General features: G+C 46.0%; 1 protein-coding gene across 1 annotated transcript in view; it reads left to right on the forward strand.

The window, feature by feature from the left end:
• Positions 1 to 15,379, forward strand: part of HS6ST1 (heparan sulfate 6-O-sulfotransferase 1) — a 204,987-nt gene extending 189,608 nt beyond the window's left edge. The window contains exon 2 of the mRNA XM_067301982.1: positions 8,474 to 15,379. Within this exon, the coding sequence (XP_067158083.1) occupies positions 8,474 to 9,182 (709 nt within the window). The 3' untranslated portion in view covers positions 9,183 to 15,379. The remainder of the gene's footprint in view (positions 1 to 8,473) is intronic.
• Positions 15,380 to 18,583: the final 3,204 nt, after the last annotated feature.

An 18,583-nucleotide genomic window follows, 5' to 3' on the forward strand; every position in this document is an offset into this window, starting at 1 on the left:
GAAGCAATATATGTCTGCAATAGTATTCCAACTATTTTCTTTGCAGATCTACCTTTCTTGGTAGATCAACTTTAAATAGAGAAGTGTGGCACGGAGCAGTTACCATGCTGCAACCCCTGTGGGTTCGGATGCCCGTGGTGACACACATCATTTGTACTGCTGTCTGCTTCCAAAATCACCGCTGGACTCTTCCGGGGTGTCGGATCGAGCACCCATCGCTGCCGAGTGCTCGACCGCTCCGGAGCTGGCAGGAGGGAGCCCGGTTTTGCTTGGTTTAGTTTCTGCAGGTTTCTTCACCACCGCCCGGCCGGAACAGTCCCTTGCAGGAGTGTTTGAATCTATGCGGTGTTTTAAAGCTGTGACTCAAACCCCATGCGCGTCTTTCAAACGCCAAGCGGGGAACTCATTTAAAGTTGTTCTGAGTGGACTGATGGGTGGTTTGCGGTGGAAAAAAGCGTTCCAGAATGTTTTATGGGTATCTGTTCCTTCCTCCCGTTCTTTTGTAAAACGCTTGAACTGCTGGCTGCTCTTTTGTCTCCTTCTTCGCTGTCAGCTTCTGGTATCTTTTCTACCGCAGTTGCAGGAGAGACGCGTTGTGTTTCGTACCCGCAGGTACGCACGTGCTCGGGCTTCACGCTCCCGTGCCGGCGCTCCAGGCTGACCTTTCCCGGCATGATGCAAGACTGCGTCACCCGGGATTTTGACGCATTCAGAATCCTCCAAATTTTAAGAAATAAACAGGGGGAAAAAGAGAGGTGTGACTTTTCGCGTGTGCCTAGTCACAGCTAAACTATTGTTTTAACTCAGTGTTAGATAGTACTGGTAGTTTTAGGTTTGCTTATCACTGATATAACACATTTTAATTCCTGCTAAAAGATGGAAATACGTAATAGTTTCTGACTCTACAGTTTTTTAAATCCCAAATGCCAGACCTAAGTCGTCTCAGACTCGTTTATGCTCTGAAATCTGTCCTATCTGTTTCTGCCCTCTGCCAGTATTGTTGTAACTGCTGCAATGGGAGTTGGCTCCGTTTTTCCATTTTAACCCGTTTCTGCCCCAGAAGTTTCTGCACACCCCTGGCCAGTAACCGAGAACTGGCAGGGCAGCGTGCAAGGCCACGGCCCAAAACGCCATGGGAAGGTCGCCAGCTAGAAAAGGGCTCCTTTGGCAGGGGCCGCTGGTGCTCAGAGCCCGTTTCTGTGTTTCGGAGGGCGTTCGTTCGACTGCGTGTCACGGCGGCCCAGATCAAAAGCTCCAAGCAGGCGGCAGGTGCTCAGCGGCCGCAGTGGAAGAATTTGCAGACTTAAAAGAGATTCCTGCTGGAGCGGTGCCGGCAGCACGGCTAGCAGGCGGCTGGCAGCGGCGGTGCCTCGCAGCCGCCCCGGCGGCACGGCGACCCCGGGGCGGGCAAGCAGAGCCGTGGCAGCGCGGGGCGAGCGGGCCGCCCGGCCGGAGGCAGCCCGTCCACGCGGGTCGCTGCGGGGCAGAGCTCTCCCAGCACCCGCCGCGCGCCCTGCGCCCCGGCACCAAGTGCCGTCTCATGCCCCGGGGCCGCCAAGCCAGCGTCTTCGTAGACTCTGGAACTTGCTTTCAAACACCCTTATTGCAGAGAGGGCGCAATCAGCTGCATTTAAGCAGTATCCTGGAAGAAAGGCCCTTCCTGCTACCCCCTTTCCTTAACTGGAGCTGGGGGATGCAGATCAATTACTGATGATTTCTTGATGCTGGTGTGACATATCAGGCTCCACTGTGTATATACCTGAAATTAGGAGAAGCAGCTGAGGAGTTCGTGGAGCGTGTATGCGCAGACTGGCACTCATAGAGTATCTTTTTGTATGAGCGCTTCCAAAACTATAGCCGCATTGCAAAAGGCTGTAGCTTCCCCACAACGCTCATTCCTTTGCAAGAAGGGGTAGGTAGGTTGAAAAAGATCCAGTTTTACCGGCTGAAACCCACTCTTTTGTATTTAGAAACCTGGGTTCTGGAATTGCACCCAACCGAGAGAGTCTGTGAGGGCTTAATTTTTCAGTCTGAAGAAAAGCATGTAAATACACGTGTAGTATGAGAGTAGTCTCTTCTGCTCCAACTCCCGAGACAGTCCGAGAGGGGTTTCTAGCATTAGCTCTCCGTAACCTCTCCGCACGAGGGATCGCTGTACCTGCAGAGCTGCCCTCTGGTGAAACCGGGCCCTGGGAAGAACCCCGGAGTGGAGGAGCTGGAAGGCGAGCAGAGCCCCCGTAACGGCTGGTGGTTGCACTTCAAAACATCTACCTTTTAACACAGAAGAGTCCCAAGAGCAGAGTCCATCGGGCAAAACAAACACAGTCACCAAAGCGAGTGCGGACTTGCTGCCAGCCAGCCTCCCTTCCCTGGAAAAGAAAACAGCTGAAGTACGTGTTTACATACTTGGAGTGCTTGAGGACTGGCTTTTCTGTTCAGTTCCCTGGCTCTTGGTGTTTTGTGTGGCAACATTTATTTAAACATAGGGGACAGAAGAGACTTGTTTATTTGTTTATTTTTAGGTATTTTCTTTTCGTATGACTTCTAAAGGGCTGGAGTTTATTGCGTGTGAAATGCAGGAAGAGTCTAAATGAACACCAGATGAGAGGAAACAGACTGAGGAAAATTAGGGCTATTTGCTGCCAAAGGAAGTAATCACTGCACATATATTAAATTCCAGTCTTTAACTGCGAGTGCGTATTGTTATGTAGGAAATCTGACCGTAGAATAAAAATGGAAGTAGGTGGAGTCTTCCCAAATCTGGGCTTTAAAAGTGATAAGCAGAGATTTTGTGTAGTGGCAGTTAATAAGCTGTAAGACATTAGGCAACTTGCACTGAAGCAAGTGCTTTCCTAGAGAGAACGTTCTTAAGTTAAATGTTTCCCACAATAACGGAAAGTTACTTTGTGGCTCTGTGTAGAAGGGTAAATCAGAAGCTCGTACATCTGTTATCTGTAGGTAACAGTCCGTATGACTTTATAATTACAATATAAATTCCTCAACCTTTTTTCTGCCCCATTCTCAGCTCATCCATCATTACAGAAGCCCGACTCCCCTTTCCTTATTATTTACCTGTAACTCATTGCTGAAGCTGCTCCTTTAGGAGACAATGTCCATTTTCAGTGGAAATAGTAGTTACCTCATAATCCCCGTAGCTGTCTTTGTAAGGTGAGTGCTTAAATCACTGCAGCATGGAAAGCGGCTGCTCTATTTCTTCCTCTGTCCTTGCAAACTAACCACAGGGTCGGTGCACGTTTCCGTTTGACGGGTGGGAGAAAACTCTCGAGTTGTTTTAGTGATAAGCTATTTACAGTGAGAGCAGATATGAACTGATGTAAGGGCTCTCAAAAACGATTCGAGGTGTGCATAAAACATGGACTTGGCTTACAAAGATGCCTTAAATCAGCCACAAATTCCACGTCAGTCCTTCTTTTAAACAAAAGAGAGTGTTTTTCAGTCCTGCAAGCTGGACACGTCCTGTTCAGTTCAGTTAATTCAGCAAGGACATAGATGAATTTTTTGTTTCTTTTCTTTTTTTTTAGCAGTGGAGAAATTGTAGCCTTAGGGCATGTTGCTTTGACAGATTGGGATTATATGGTTGAAGTTGACCTATACAGCTTCCTTTCCCTTCTCCCTCCTGGCAAGCAAGATGAAGCATGTGTGATTGGAAGTGGCTATCATTATTTTGATGTTTATCTGATGGAAGGCCACCAAAGTAGTCAAGAAGGACCTGTTACAGACTTTGCATTTCCTTTTCCTTTGAGCAACACTTGAAAGTTCAGTGAAGAACCTGTAGAAATAAAAAATATTATCTTTTTAGCTGTGTGGGAGAGAAGCAGTTAATCACAGCAGTGAATAGGGACTTGCACAGTCAAGTAAGCAGTTCTTAGCAGATTTTAGAGACCAGCAGTGGGAGGTAAGAAGGGTGGATGAAATAGGAATGTAGGAGAGAATAGATGGAAATGAACTGAAGAGAGAAAATAGCATCATATTTAGAATCTGTCACTTTATCAGAATTACGTTGACTGGTAATTAGCAAAAGAGAAGGGAATTTGTCTTTTAGAGGAAGAAGGGTTTCATTTCCCCTTCATTAGTTGAGGAACCTACTTGACAAGGATTAGAGCAGAGTATTACTAAAGGGGGGCTTCAGGCACTCACTAAGGTCTGCAAGAATGAGTTATTTTTAACCCAGATCTGCTCAGTGACAGCATTTGTAGTATGGCCCTGCAGAAAATTGTACTGGCAAGACTAAGGATGCATCATGCTGGTATGTGAGAATGGGAATGAGGGGTCCAGGGTGGGACTTCTGTAGGCCAATATTGCCACTGACTCCCCTGTATCATGCAAATGTGCCTTAAGGGAACTGTTGTCATCTGACCTCAGTGCATGTTATAATAGGGACTTTGCCTAATCATTGGAGGAGATAGTTCCTGCTCCAAAAGATGCGGTGTTTGGAATTGCCAGAATAGACAAGGGAAGCGTTGTCAGCCCTTCGCAGATGGGAAGTAGAGGCACAGAGAGATTTGCTTGGGCACACAGGGTGACTTTGACAGAAGCGGTACTTAAAACTCAAGTTTCCTGGATTCATTTGTGTACTACAACCACAAGACTGCCCTTCATTTCTAATATTGGATTTTTTTTCTCCCTGAATCTTCAATTCTAAACCAGGGTTGCTTATCAAAAATGTGATTTCATTTTGCTCTGTTTAATAAATACGCTAGTGATTCTTTCCTCAGACAAAATCATGCAGCTTGCATACACAGCAGAGTATGCCTTGGGGAGCTTCTGGTGGATTTTCACCTTGGGACTGCTAGGGAGATAGACAGTGCAAGGAAAGGCAGAGATGCAACTGTGGCTTCTGTTTTAATTTGTCCTCCCAGGAGTCACAGGCCCCCTGAAGGATATGTAGAAGGGGAGCCTGCAAGAGTAGTAATGCTGTTCTGCCCAGCTTCACATGGGAAGAAAAAGAAAACAGATGATTTACTAAATAAAGCATCCATTTTCTTGCTTGAGCTTGTTAATTCCAGGAAGGCCAGGGAGATTTGGCATTGCATGACCAAACTGGAGTTGTTTGGGTTTTTTATGAGGCAGCATTGAGTGGAACCATCTGGGTTAGGAGAAGACCACGCTTCTGAAATGAGCCTTTAGGAATACTTGAGTTAAGTAGCTGTCTGGGGCACCATGCTGAAAGGAAGGGCACTCACAGCTGCATGTATTTAATGGGTTTATTTTATCTCTGATGACAAAAGAGAACTTACTCGTCATGCGGTTCCTCATAAATTTCGAGCTATTGCTGACAAGTGGCACTGCCTGTGTTCTCAGCCACACTGACGCAAGGTTCCCCCAGCTTTCTGGCTCGCTATGTTAAGAACGATGCTGCTAATGGACGATGCTTTAGATAGATATCTAACTTTTATTTGAAATTAAATGTAATCCCAAAGAATGGAAACTTTTCAGTTAAAATGCTCCACCATAGTTATCTTAAGGAATATCTTGGGCGAATGCATCTGTGGTCGTTACCTAATATCGAAGTGGCTTATCTCTCTGGTTCCCGAGGCTCCAGTCTACCAGTGATGCGCTGCTTACTTTCCTCCAAGCTGAGTGGTTCTCCACCTCTGAAAACATATCCTTCTGGAGAGCTACATACAGTTTGGCAGCATAATCAATGGGGCATCTCAGCTTGGCAGTTTAAACTATTTGTTTGTATCTCAGTCCCTTTCTCTGTGTTTTTTAATTTATATGCTTTTGGGGCAGCTTCCCAAAGTACCTCAAGGTGCCTGGTTCTGCTGCCAGTATTCCAGTTTCCAAAGACACATCTTGTTTCCATGTCAGGATGCCAGCTCCCCTCTTTCGAGCACTTTTCTATGATACAGAGCTGGAAAGTGCACATCAAATTCAGCATAATTTCAAAAAATGTAATCTATTTTACTATGCTTTCCACTCACGAAGATGACCCTTAGAGAGAAATCACTCGTCGTAAAATATTTGCTGGTGCATCACCTCAAATAAAATAATAGCTTTTATAGTCCAGGTGTGAAGAAAGAGATTCTTGCTCCTTAGCCTTTTTTCAATCCATGTCCTGTTGAAGCTGTCTCTGTTTCAATGAACCCTGGAAGCTTCACACTCTATTTATTAATTAGATTTACTAATAGACCCCTAAAGTGCAAAGAGAGAGAGAAAAGATGGACTGGACTTATGCTTACAGCAGTGAGATTAGTACCAGCTCTGCCACAGACATCCATTTGATTTTATGCACATTATTTAATATTTCTAGTTTCTCTGTCTATAAAATGCAGATACTGATTCTTCTTTCTTTCCCTATCTGTACCTGTGTAGACTGCAAGTTTGGACGGGAATGTCCTATGTCTTTGGATGCCTGACAAATGAGTCCCTGATTTTAGGTGAAACTTCTAGATGCTTCTCTAAGCCACATAAATATGTGACTTAAACATGTTTCAGGAAAAAATATAACCTTTGGATTACATTGATGTAAATAAAATGTCCACTACAGTTCACAGGTCCAAAACTGTTGGTAGTGTTTACCATCAGCATCTGTCACTTGAACATCTGGCATTCATCATTGCTTTCCTGCTCCTTCCACCGTCATATTTTATCTCCATCTGTTAGCAGTTTCTTAGCACTGTCTATATAAATCATAGCTGCATCTCAGTCTGGGTAGTTGAATCATTATTACAGGCTGCAATGTAAATGAAGGAAAAAGAGGTAAATTTAAGGGAGATGTTTCTCTCTCTGCTCCCCTCCTCCCTCCCCTCTCCCTGCATACAGACGACACACTAGACAGTGTGACTAGACAAGCAGTCACTAGCGTGATACTCCTGGTACGGAGAGAGTGAAAAGTGCCCCAAAATGGCAAATGTTTTCACCAGGCCTAGAAACAAAAGCAGAAAGCAGGAGAGGAGTTAGAGCCATTGATGGAGAGACCAAAACTTACTGCTTTGGAACAACCCTTCAGCATATTCATAGTACATTGGGAAAGCAGACCTGCCTTAAAATCAGACTTCCTGGGCAATACCTTTAATGAATTTTTTTTACATTCAGTTACTCTGGTCTTGTTGCAGTAATTTAGGTGACCACTAGGAAGAATAATATTGAAGGTGTTAGGAGAATACAGGTGTGTTAATTTTAGCCAAAGCAGATTTTTTTTTATTTGACTTTTTTATTTTCTCTAAAAAGTGTGCATAATGGCCATCACATTTAGCTCTCTCAAGCCTCCCTGGCAGTGCAGCAAACCATAGCAGCATTGCAAAGATGTGTTTTTGATGGGGAAATGATTGCACTGTCACCCCTAGACGGAGTAGCTCAAGGAGCCTATGTTTGTGTGTGTTACCCTATCAAAACTAGGTGCTCCTGTTCATGTGCAAGGTCATGCAGCCCCATGAGCTTGGAGCACATGTGGATTTAATTCCCCGCCTCCTTTAGCAACTAGAGAAGGTATTTCCTTGTTCTAGAAATAGTCTGAGACTCCACAGTGCTAAGCTATTGGAAGGCAATGAAAGAAAAAGGCCCCTTCCCCTCTAATTATCTGGAGAGAGCCGTTAGAGGCTGCCACTCTTATCAGTCCCAGAACTTTATCCCAGGTTCATTGCGGGCCAAAGCTGGAGGGTCTCGTCGTACAAGACAGCTCTCGTATTTTCAGTTCAAGAGTCTGCTCATATTGTAGCGCACTTCATTATACTTGGAGCAACAAGGATGTCCTATGTCACTATGTGTGTTGCTCCTGATAGTCTTCCCTTTTTAGTCTTTTCAGTCTCATATATCTAAAGGTTTTTTTAAGTTTATTTGAATTGATCATGCAGCAGCAGAAATAAGAACAAACTATTGCTACTCGTCATCTCATGCCTTCTCTTTCTGCAAAGCATATCGCATTCCTGATTTCAATTTGGTTTTCTCTGATGCTATGTTGTTACTCTGCTGGTGTCCTGCTACTCAGTGCAGACTCCCAGATTTCAGCTCTGCAGCCAGACCAGTCAAGCTGTAGGTGGCCTGGTCAACACATGCATGAAGTGAAAGTGATAGGGCCAGCTCACCGATGGAGCCGTCGTTGGCCAGTCCTGCAGAGCAAGTGTGGGCTCACTCAGAAGGTGCATGGTAGTGTGAAAGGCCAGGCAGTCCCTAAAGCCAAAGCTGCTCTGTGAAACGGGTAGGTCAGTTGAATCTGGAGGATTTGTTCTGATATTGCAGCCTGTTGCTAGAAAATGATGTCCTAATGAAAGAGTTACTACTTGGCGTGACTAAAACTGTGGGCAATGAGAAAGAGAAATATGGGTCAAATGTTGCACAAACTACTTAGCATTAGAGATTCCAAGAAGAAAATAATCCAAGAGTACAGGGGAATGGATGCTGCAGTGTTGATTTACCCTTGTCCTTTTGGTGCCTGCTGCAGATCTCAGCTTGCCAAGTATCTTTCTTGTTACTAGCAGAATATTTATTTTATTTTCTCTTCCTCTTGTAGAAAATTTTACTACATCACGCTGCTGAGAGACCCCGTATCTCGTTACCTCAGCGAATGGCGTCACGTCCAACGAGGAGCTACGTGGAAGACATCCTTGCACATGTGTGATGGCAGGACACCAACTCCTGAAGAGCTGCCGTCGTGCTATGAAGGCACGGACTGGTCAGGCTGCACGCTGCAGGAGTTCATGGATTGCCCATATAATTTGGCCAACAACCGCCAAGTGAGGATGTTGGCTGACTTGAGCTTAGTGGGCTGCTACAACATGTCTTTCATCCCAGAGAACAAGCGAGCGCAGATCCTGCTAGAGAGCGCAAAAAAGAACCTCAAAGACATGGCCTTCTTCGGCCTGACAGAGTTCCAGAGAAAGACTCAGTACCTCTTTGAGAGAACTTTTAATCTGAAATTCATCAGGCCCTTTATGCAGTACAACAGCACACGGGCAGGTGGGGTGGAGGTGGATAACGACACCATCCGGAGGATCGAGGAGCTCAATGACTTGGACATGCAGCTCTATGACTATGCAAAGGACCTCTTCCAGCAGCGCTACCAGTACAAACGGCAGCTAGAGAGGATGGAGCAGAGGATAAAGAATCGGGAAGAGAGGCTTCTTCACCGGTCCAATGAAGCACTTCCCAAGGAAGAGACCGAAGAGCAAGGACGCTTGCCCACTGAGGACTACATGAGCCATATTATAGAGAAGTGGTAGCCTAGGCAGACTTTTATATTAATGAGATTCTAGGGTTTCCATATAAAAGATCATGGAAGTAAAATTAAAAAAACAACAAAAAATATTTTATTTAAAAGCAAGTCTGTAAAACAGAAGATAGATTGCTTCCTTAAGCATAGGGTCTTTTTACTGTTTCTTACAAGACCGATGAGATTCTTAAAAAAATAAATAAATACATAAAAATAGAAAAGGGTCAACATTATAATGCAGAAGTGAAAAATGCACAAATGCAGTTACCCACTCTTAAGGCCAAATAGAAGAGAACGTTTCTTATCCTCCCGATTCAGAAATAAATGACAGAAGTAGGATTTTTTTTTAATCTGTTTTTCCCCTGAGCATAATGATATGAAGATGCATAATTAAAAAACAAGAAAAGGGAGGTTTTCTTCTGTGGATATTTTTGGAGGTGGGATGAAGATTGTACTGTTTGTAAGTAAATGGTAACAGTGACTAAGTTGAGGATGCGCTATCCTGTCAGGCTGTGATCTAAGCACAAGGGTAGTTGCTCAGTTTCAGCTGGCAGCCACTGCCAGAAAATAGAGCATCATAAAAATAAAAGAAGAAGAAAAACATCAGAGGATGAGAAACATTAAAGCAAATTGACTGTGGCCTGGGAGATGTACTTAGCACAGCGGTTTTGATACATTGCACTGGTATCACATATACATACGCAACTTCACCATAAAAATAATAGGGAATTCATGCACAAAGCTCCCCAGATTTGTTTCACAGGCAGGTCCCAAAACAAGTTAAAAGCCAACCTAATCCCACATAGGCTCAGACATGCCATTCGTCACCCCACACAGCTGCAGTTCACGCTTTCATCAGTATAATGCGCTAACAGCACGTGCAAACCCTATCCTACATATTAAACAAGGGAGAGCAAGTTAAATAGCAATAGTCCCTCATACATCTGCAGGACCAGTTCCAGGAAGACCCTGCAAATACTGTCATTAACGGCAACATGATGAAGGGGTGATTTTGTTTTGTTCGTTGCTATATAAATACGTAACTGTAACAAATATATATATGTACCCGTATCTGCATTTTTAAAGTTAGTTTTACTTGTTTTTATCAAGAAATAATGGGTGTCAGCCTAGTTCCAGTGAAGTCAGGAGAACTGATTTCAATGGAAACAGAGCTGTAAAAATTTCTGACTATGGGTCTGAATAAATTATGAGACTGTGAACATTGTCTTTCGGCAGAATGCCTGTTCTGCAGCTCTTACTTTAGATGAACAAGCTGGGTTCATAAAACTGGAAAGGGGAATCATGGAAAATGTTTTCTTAGTCTCAGACCACTTTCAAAGCAGAACTCTCTCTCTTTTAATGCCATTTTTTAGGGACTCCTGTAAGTTTAATCCTCCAATGTGGTGACAGTCTAACCAGGTTCTGTTTACTGACTTTTGAGTCACAGAACAACAATGTCTTCTCTAATTCCTCTTCCCACTCACCAAATTAAAGTATGGCTTATTTCTTGCTGTTGCAAGCACTTCTTTGTTCAGCTGGAAGCATGGAAATGAAGCAGTTTTTGCCTGCTTCGTGTCTCACCCCATTACTACTCAGCCTCTAAGGCCTGAACCAGCTATTGTTTAGGGTAAAGTATGAATCAAATGAAATATGATTTGATTTTCAAAGGCCATGTTAACTGTAGATCAAATACGGCATTGAAATCACAGGAGGAGAGGCAGAGGGATGATACATTCTGCTTCAGCAGTCACTTTTACAGAGCCTCTCCTTCTCATCACACAAATCCGCTGAAGTGCTGCTTGGTTTATGTTTTAATTCTCTCTCTGCCTCTACACACAGTTTCCAGCAGTTTCAAATTGAGACCAAGTTTTGCAAAGGAGCCGGCTGCCCTAAGTGCAGGAGCTGCCTTGTTTCTTCTATACACACCCTGGGGGCTACACCTTGCATTTGGAGATGTTCTTCTCCAAAAGAGTGAAGATGACTAAAAACTTCAGAACAGAAAATACAAACAGCACACTGAGTTAAAATACAACCCTGTTACAGCCCTGATCCGAAGTCCACTGAAGTCGAAAGATGCGTTTCCCATCGATTTCAGTTGGATTTTGATCAGGTCTGCAGCCTGGTGCTGCAAAGTGCATAAGCACATGCTCATCTTCAAGCACAGTGAGACTGTTACTGTGCGTTAGGCTGTTACAGTATTTGCTGGTGCTGTTGCTGTCCTTTAGGGTCTGTCAGTGCTTCTGTCAAAAACTGGCCCCTGTTTCCAGAGATGTGTAACTTGGCCATAAGCATTTGCTCCTAGCTGAAAAGTGGGAAGCAAAATGAAGCAATTTTCAGATGTTGGCTTGGGGGCAGAGGGTTTTACAAATCCATTTGTTCATCTCTGAATTCCAGGACTGGGAGGAGCTACGTCTGGTAGTTCCTGGCACTTTTATGTGTTGCTGTAACTAAAGAAAACATTTATATTTTAAAAATGCAATTTTACGGGCTGTTTACCCAGAAAACCAATACACGGGATATAAAAAGCAACTGTTTTATATGCACAGTTTCCGACCTTACCCAAAGGCTTTTCACTGTGCGTTCTGTGTTATGGATCCATAATGCACAAATGGTTACTACAGCTAATCCATGTTCAAAGCGCACATCGGAGCAGCTCCGGAAGAGGGCATGCTGTCAATGCTCAGGCAGTACGGCATATGCTGGTACTGACTTCTGAGAACAGTTCTGTACTGAAGGCCAAATTCTGCTCTCATCTACCAAGGGGTGACAATAAATGGGACTGTGTACAATCAAGACTGATAACATAATTTGGCCCTATGTGCCTGAGTTGTTTCTGTATTATGGGCTCTAAGTAACCAGCTGGATTTTAATGGATCTATCTGCAGGGCTCTCTAAACCAGAGGGAGCCTCTGACCCTAGAAGCATGTCAGTAGAAGACCTTCTTCCAACATTTTCTTTGTAATATATTACAGTAACAAGCAAATGAAATGAAACTACAGAGTCTTGTTAACAGTTTCACTTCAACCCATAAAAGGAGGTCTGACCTCAGCTCAGCACTGAGGCAGAAATTTCCATATTCAAATCCTGCTCCTGGCAAATTCCTCAGCTTCTCCACCTGTACATTGGGAATAACAAATCTGCTCACTGTAGAAGTACTCCAAGGGAAAAGAAGGATAGGTCACTTTGAATTCTAAGTATGATTGTAAGTATGAATATAGGAAATGGAGAGAGGTGACCCCAAAGCCATCACTCACCCTGGCTGCTGTGCCGGTTTGTTTAAGGCTGTAGGCCGTGCTTTAATTTATTGTAAGTGCTGTGTGCCAGAGCACAGGTTGCAGGACATACTTGGCACTGTTTTCTTCCTTTAGTGGGTTTAAGGGAACTTTTTTAACATAATGTGAATGTAGTTTATTGTGATTTTATATGTACTACAGTTTGAAGTGGTACCATTTCTTTTTTTTTTAGGACTGATTATTTGATGCTACAATAACATGAAAAATGTATGTGTAGTTTTAAAATGAATGGAGAACAATGGCTTTAAGGCACTCCGGTGGAAGTAGCAGCCAGATATTGCATTCTTGTTAAATATATGCCCCTTTCTTCCAGTATGTTTTTCCTGAGACTTCCAGATAGATACACCAAGATCTTCACTACATGAAGTGTTTCTTCATGGGGCCAGTTGATGCTTCGTGATCCAGGTCAGGATAGGTGAGCGATAGGTAAAGTGAGGCAGGTACAAGATTGTGACTTCTCACTGAAGTTGCTGAGATAGTTCCCCTTGAATTCAGATTTTACCAGGCCCTGTGACACTTCGATGCTTGTCAGTCCCCACAGCCTTTCTGCTCTGGTTCCTGGGACATCCCATGAGAAGTCTTTACAATAGCTGGGAGCGTGTAAGGAATTTCTAAGGGTATATACAGTCAGTAACGTTAGTGCGAGTGCACATTTTGGACAGCCGGTTGTCTGGTGCCCAGGCAAAAATGATGGGCCTTAGCCTGCGCTGCCGTACGCTGTGCTGACACTTGCACACCTGCAAAAGAGGGATGATGCTCCACGTGGAGAATTCCCAGCCGGACTCCATACCTGCTTTGGGTAGGTGGAAGAGACAACATGTTGCACGGCTAAGAGGAGGGAGGTCTTTTTGCTTTTAGTCACCTGAACAGTGTTAACCTCATTGCTTGATGGGTGTTGTTACTGAAAACTACTTTTTGTTGCTAGTTTGTCTTGTCCCACCTGGCTCCACTGAAGGAACCCGCCTCCCACGCAAACGTTTGCCAGGCTGTCAGGTGCCACCTTGTACCCTACCCTGGTCACAGAAAGCGGTGTAGACTAGTATGGTTGTGGACCCAGGCTGTTGCTGGGTACAAAGTCATTGAGGAAAAGTTCTCAGCAAAGGATCTGTGTGGATTTCTAGCTTGCTTGAATTTCTCCCCTCATGCCCAACATATTGGAGTAAACAGGGAGCACCTTAGGTTGATGTTTTTGGTCTCCATAGTCCCTTACTTGCTTGCCAAACTGGAATGGCAATAGAAGCAGGTTCCAACAAGCTTTTCAGTCCTCTCTCACAGGGATGTCCTGTAGGAGTGAGAAGGACAGTTCAGTTGCTGAGAATACGAGCAAGACAGAGGGACCGCCAGAAGCGGCAGTATGGACACATGTCAGTTAGGAGATGGATTTGTGACCCTGAACCCATCAAATCACTTCAGAGAGACCACTGAACAGCTAAAGATGGTAATGATTTTAGGTCATTACAGAACAGGGCCTGACCTAATTTATATCCTGGGGTTAAAAGCTTATCTAGCCTCTTAATGATTTTTGAGCTACTCAGACCCCCTCCTATTCCATTGAGCTTTCTGAGTGTCACAGAAATGGGTAGCGCTACGGTAATTTGCAACACAGACTATGCTAAAAATTGTATTTCCGAGGCTAGAGCTTGGAATACAACCCACATTATCTGCTGGATTCAAATCACAGGGCTGGCTGGGTTACCTTTTTGTTCTTGTTTTGGGCCATATTAGCATATCATGTTCCAGTGGCAGACGTGAATGCAAGATTCACTGCCTGCTCAGCGATAGAGCCAGGCCTTTAAAGCACAGATCAGTTAGCAGTAGTTCCAGGTAAATCAGTGAGCAGTGGCGGTTGCATCTGCACACACCATCAGAGCTTTCTGTGGCTGCTTGTTTTGCCCCATCTGCAGGAATTCTGCCAAAGTGAATGCAGTCCTGATAAGCACCTGGGTATTAATGCCTGTATTGTCCCAGCTGCAGGTGATGTTTTTCTCCGTCATTTTTAACCATACAAGCTGAAAAAAAATGTAATTTGGAAATAAGTCTTTCTCTTCCCTCAAAGCCCCACAATTCCCCCTCCCCATTTTCCCCCAGGTGTCTATTCTGCAGACTGGATTGAGAGAGTTGTACTATAATGAGTAATTTTATATTCAAATGGTTTACTGAGCATGATTTGTTTTGTACATATTGAAATATGATTTAACTTATTTTTATTGCCCCTTTTCATCTTAAGCTTTTTTTTGTAAGAAAAAGACAAAAATCCCCACCCTCTCTCAATGTGAAGTTCCTCTGTGTTTGTGTGTAGTCTGCCAGGCAAACATGCAACAGCCACAGGATTTTTCACCGGTCCTTACTGGTATCTGATTTTATTTTTCATTGTCATTTGCTTTAGTCTGAGGCTTTGCTTATATTGTCTCTTCTTTCCCCTCTGCTGCACAAGCTGCACAGGAAAGGGAAAGGGTAATGCAAGCAGGACTTTCTTTTCCTCCCTCCCTCCTTCCTTGTGTGCTTTATATACCAAGGAACTCAGTTTTTAATCTTCTAGGAGTTGTGTGACTGAGGGTAAAAAAATAAAAATGTCGCCCCCCCCACCCTCCTTTCATCCCTCCACATTGTAGATCAAACAGATTCAGCTTCTCTGACAGTGATTGTGGCTGGAGTCATTCCATTGGGCTGAATGTGTATGGTTTGCACTTTTTTTCACGTCAGGAACTTATAAACAACAAAAAATAAAACTGTTAAACTTGAGCCAAGTAACACTTAAAGCTTTATATATTTATTTATAGCATCTTACAAAAAAAGTGTTAAAAGGTTTTTTCTTTTCTTCCACAAGAAAAATTGGATTAAAAAATAATCATCTAATTGTTTTTGTCTAGATCAAGAATGAATGTTAGCAGATGAAATAAACCCTAAAACTGAGCATCTGTTATTTGTGTGTTGTCCTTGCATTGGCCTTTGGATGCTGTTTCAGTATGATACATCTTGCATTTTGCACTAGAGATAAAACCACTAATGGAGTTGATGGAGAGTATTTGTTTTCTATGAAAAAAAGAGACTCCTAACAGATATATTCTAGCAGAAACTGCAGAGTCTGTTTATTCCTATTGTTATACTTGAGCCAACATTACAAAAAGCATTTCAAAACCCTAAAGCCTATCCTTTCATCTCTTTTAAATTAATTACCTTTAATACTGTACAGTCCTCTTAACTTTTATTTTCCAGTTATTCCAATGAACAGATCTGCAGGCAATAAATGGTGCATGTTATACCAAGTATTACAGAACAATTAGCAGAAAATCCTTTGTTTCATATTCAAAAGTACTGCTGCCGAGGGCTGCGCCGCGCTGCCGGCTGCTCCTGTGGCGCTGCTGAAGCAGCTGGGCAGCTCGGCTCGACCCGGCGACACCGTCCCGCTCCCGGGGGGAGCTAAGGCACGAAACCTCGGAAGTGATCTACCCGCATCGTGCTGCGAGGCCGCTGCACAAGCCGCCTTCCAGGCCAGCTCGCCCCGCTCGGAGGCTTTCGCTGCACCCACGCGGTGACGGGTCCTCACCGGACCGGGAGCTTCAGCCTCTCGCCCCTTCTCCTTCCTGACAGCTACGGCTGCGGAGAAAAGAGAGTCTTTCCCTGTGGTGGTGGCGCCCAAAGACACCACAACAACTGGGAGCCGCGCAACCGAGATCAAAAAGTTTATAAGAAACCGGGGTTTTATTAATCTGCCAATTTTATTTACCTTAGAATAGCAAAACTGCTTTCCAGGTATGTTTTTAGGCCATAGAGCACCTCCAGGGTGCTCCGAAAGGGCTGTTCAGGGCACCCTCTGCGGCTGGAGGATGCCAAGCAACACAGGCCATTTCCCTGCGCCCCTCGGTACGGAAGCAGCCCGCTGGGTATCAGAGAGCACCAGCCAGCTTCCCCGGGCAGAGAAAACGTTAAACAAATGTCCTCCCCAGGGCTTCGCTCACCCCCCCCCCATCGGCAGCGACCGGGTCCCTGCGGGCACGCTGCGTCCCTTCAGGAGCCGCGTCCCGCGCCACGGCGGCACCGCGCGGCCGGGTCCAGTCCAGTCCGGTCCGGTCCGGTCCGGTCTGATCCGGTTCCCGCCGCAGAGCGCGCGCGGCGCGCTGCCCCTCGGCCTCTAAAATGGCGGCGGCGGCGGCAGCGCAGCTTCGCTTCGCTTCGCTTCGCTTCGCTTCTCTGCTCTGCTCTGCGCTGCGCCAGCGAGGGCGGCCCCGGCCTCGGCTCCGCTCCGGTAAGGGCCGGCCCGGCGCCGCTTCTCTGCGGCGGCCGCTCGGCGGGCGAAGGGGGGCGCTGTGGGGAAAGGGCCGGGCCGCGAGGAGCCGCGAGGCCGTGGCCGTGGCCGTGGCCGTGGCCGTGGCCGCGGCCGCGGCCGCGAGGGGGCGGGCGGGGAAGGGCCGAGCGGGCCTCCCTGGGCGGAGGGGGCCGAGCCGCGCTGCTGCTGCTGCTGCTGCTGCTGCTGCTGCCGCCGCCGCCGCTAGCCGGGGACGTGTCCGGGCAGCGCCGCCGCTGCAGGGAGCGGGGCGGCGGGCCGGCCCCTCGCTGGGGCTGGGGTGCGCCTCTGTGGGCCGCCCGGAGCGGGCCGGGCGCCGGCACCGCTGCCCTGGCTGCAGACCGGCCGCAGGCACTTCGGGGCGCTGTTGATCTCCGCAGTACCCGACGGGAAATCTTGCTGAGCCGGCAGCTCTTCCAGGACCTCCTCTGCAGAGGAATTGCTGGAGATCCAGACTGGAGGCATCCTGAGCACCGGCGTCCTTTCCAGCTTAAAAGATTTGAGCGGCCTAGGCACGGGCACGGCTCGTTCTGCTAGCTGTCCCCGGTGCTGTGCTCAGCGTCGCTGCGTTTCTCTCCGTTGCCTTCCTTCCCCCAAAGGCACAAAGGTGCCCCCAGTTCTACCAGTCCGTGCAGGCAGAGCACTCGCCTGCACGCGTGGCCTTTCCCCACCGTCCTTAGCGCGGCTCTGCCTCTCGGCTGGTGCTGGAAGCCACCGAGCAAAGCAGGGAGGGCAGCTAGCGAGCAGGCGAAGGAGGGCTTCGTGTCTGGCGGGAAGAACTGGCGTGGGAAGGGGAAAGGAGCAGGTGGCTGCTGAAGGAGGGCTGAAAGAAGCAGGGAAGTGAGTTACTGAGGGAAGCGCTTCCTGAGGGATTTTTCTGTTGCTGGATGCTTGGTCCCACTGATGACTGTTCAGTATCCTTATGCCGGAGTCCAGACGGTTGACAGATACCCTGTTCCTATTTGGTCATTTTACACTCTCCAGCACTGTTTCCAAGGGATGTGTTGCCTCAGGTTACCTGGGAAGTGCCTTCCTTCACATCCTGCCATTACTCAGACAGTCAGCAACCCCCGGCTGCTCCATGACCCAGGCGACAGCCTGCGCTTCCTGAAAGGAGAAGCTGATCCTCACCATCCCATGGCGGAGGAGGTGGTGCTGAGCTCCTGTCAGAGCCTTGCGTTCTTTCTCTCACACGCCTTCACTCACTCTCTCACATGGACCTATTTTAACTCTTTCTTCACTTAAATCTTCCTTGCCTCTGTCTCTAGCAGGAGGAAAAGCAGAGTTAGTCTGCTTTAGCACAGTAATGCCGAAGTTTTCCACATGGACTGACTGTCTCTGGGTAGTGCAACTTCCTTTTTACCTTCGTGTGGATTCACACATGGCTGTACGTGATGCTGAGCAGGATCTTTGTCAAAGAGCAGGGACATGGATGGAGATTCTTGTGTAATCAGATATATATCTAACAGTGACCACAGGTTTCTATGGAATTTGTATAAGTGGTTGGAGTTTAGGAGAGCCCCTAGCCTTGTAGCTCATAACACTTTGTTATGGTCTACTTAAATGTCACAGTAGGAATGTAAATAAAATTGTATACAGATAAATGAAAAGTCTGGGCTTTGTGCAATGGCAAATGTCAGTGACTGATCCAAAAACATCAGTTCAGACCCACTGGGCTGCAGAAGAAACTAAAACCTGTTTGTATGTATACTCAGAAAATATATATTGTAGCCTTTAAGTGTATAGCAGTTTGAACTTTACTGTAATTATTATTTCATAAACTTCGTGTTAAAAGGACTACTCTCAATGAAATAATCATGAATTGCACAGTAT

Source organism: Apteryx mantelli, chromosome 9, assembly GCF_036417845.1.
Source record: "Apteryx mantelli isolate bAptMan1 chromosome 9, bAptMan1.hap1, whole genome shotgun sequence".
Taxonomy (NCBI): Eukaryota; Metazoa; Chordata; class Aves; order Apterygiformes; family Apterygidae; genus Apteryx; species Apteryx mantelli.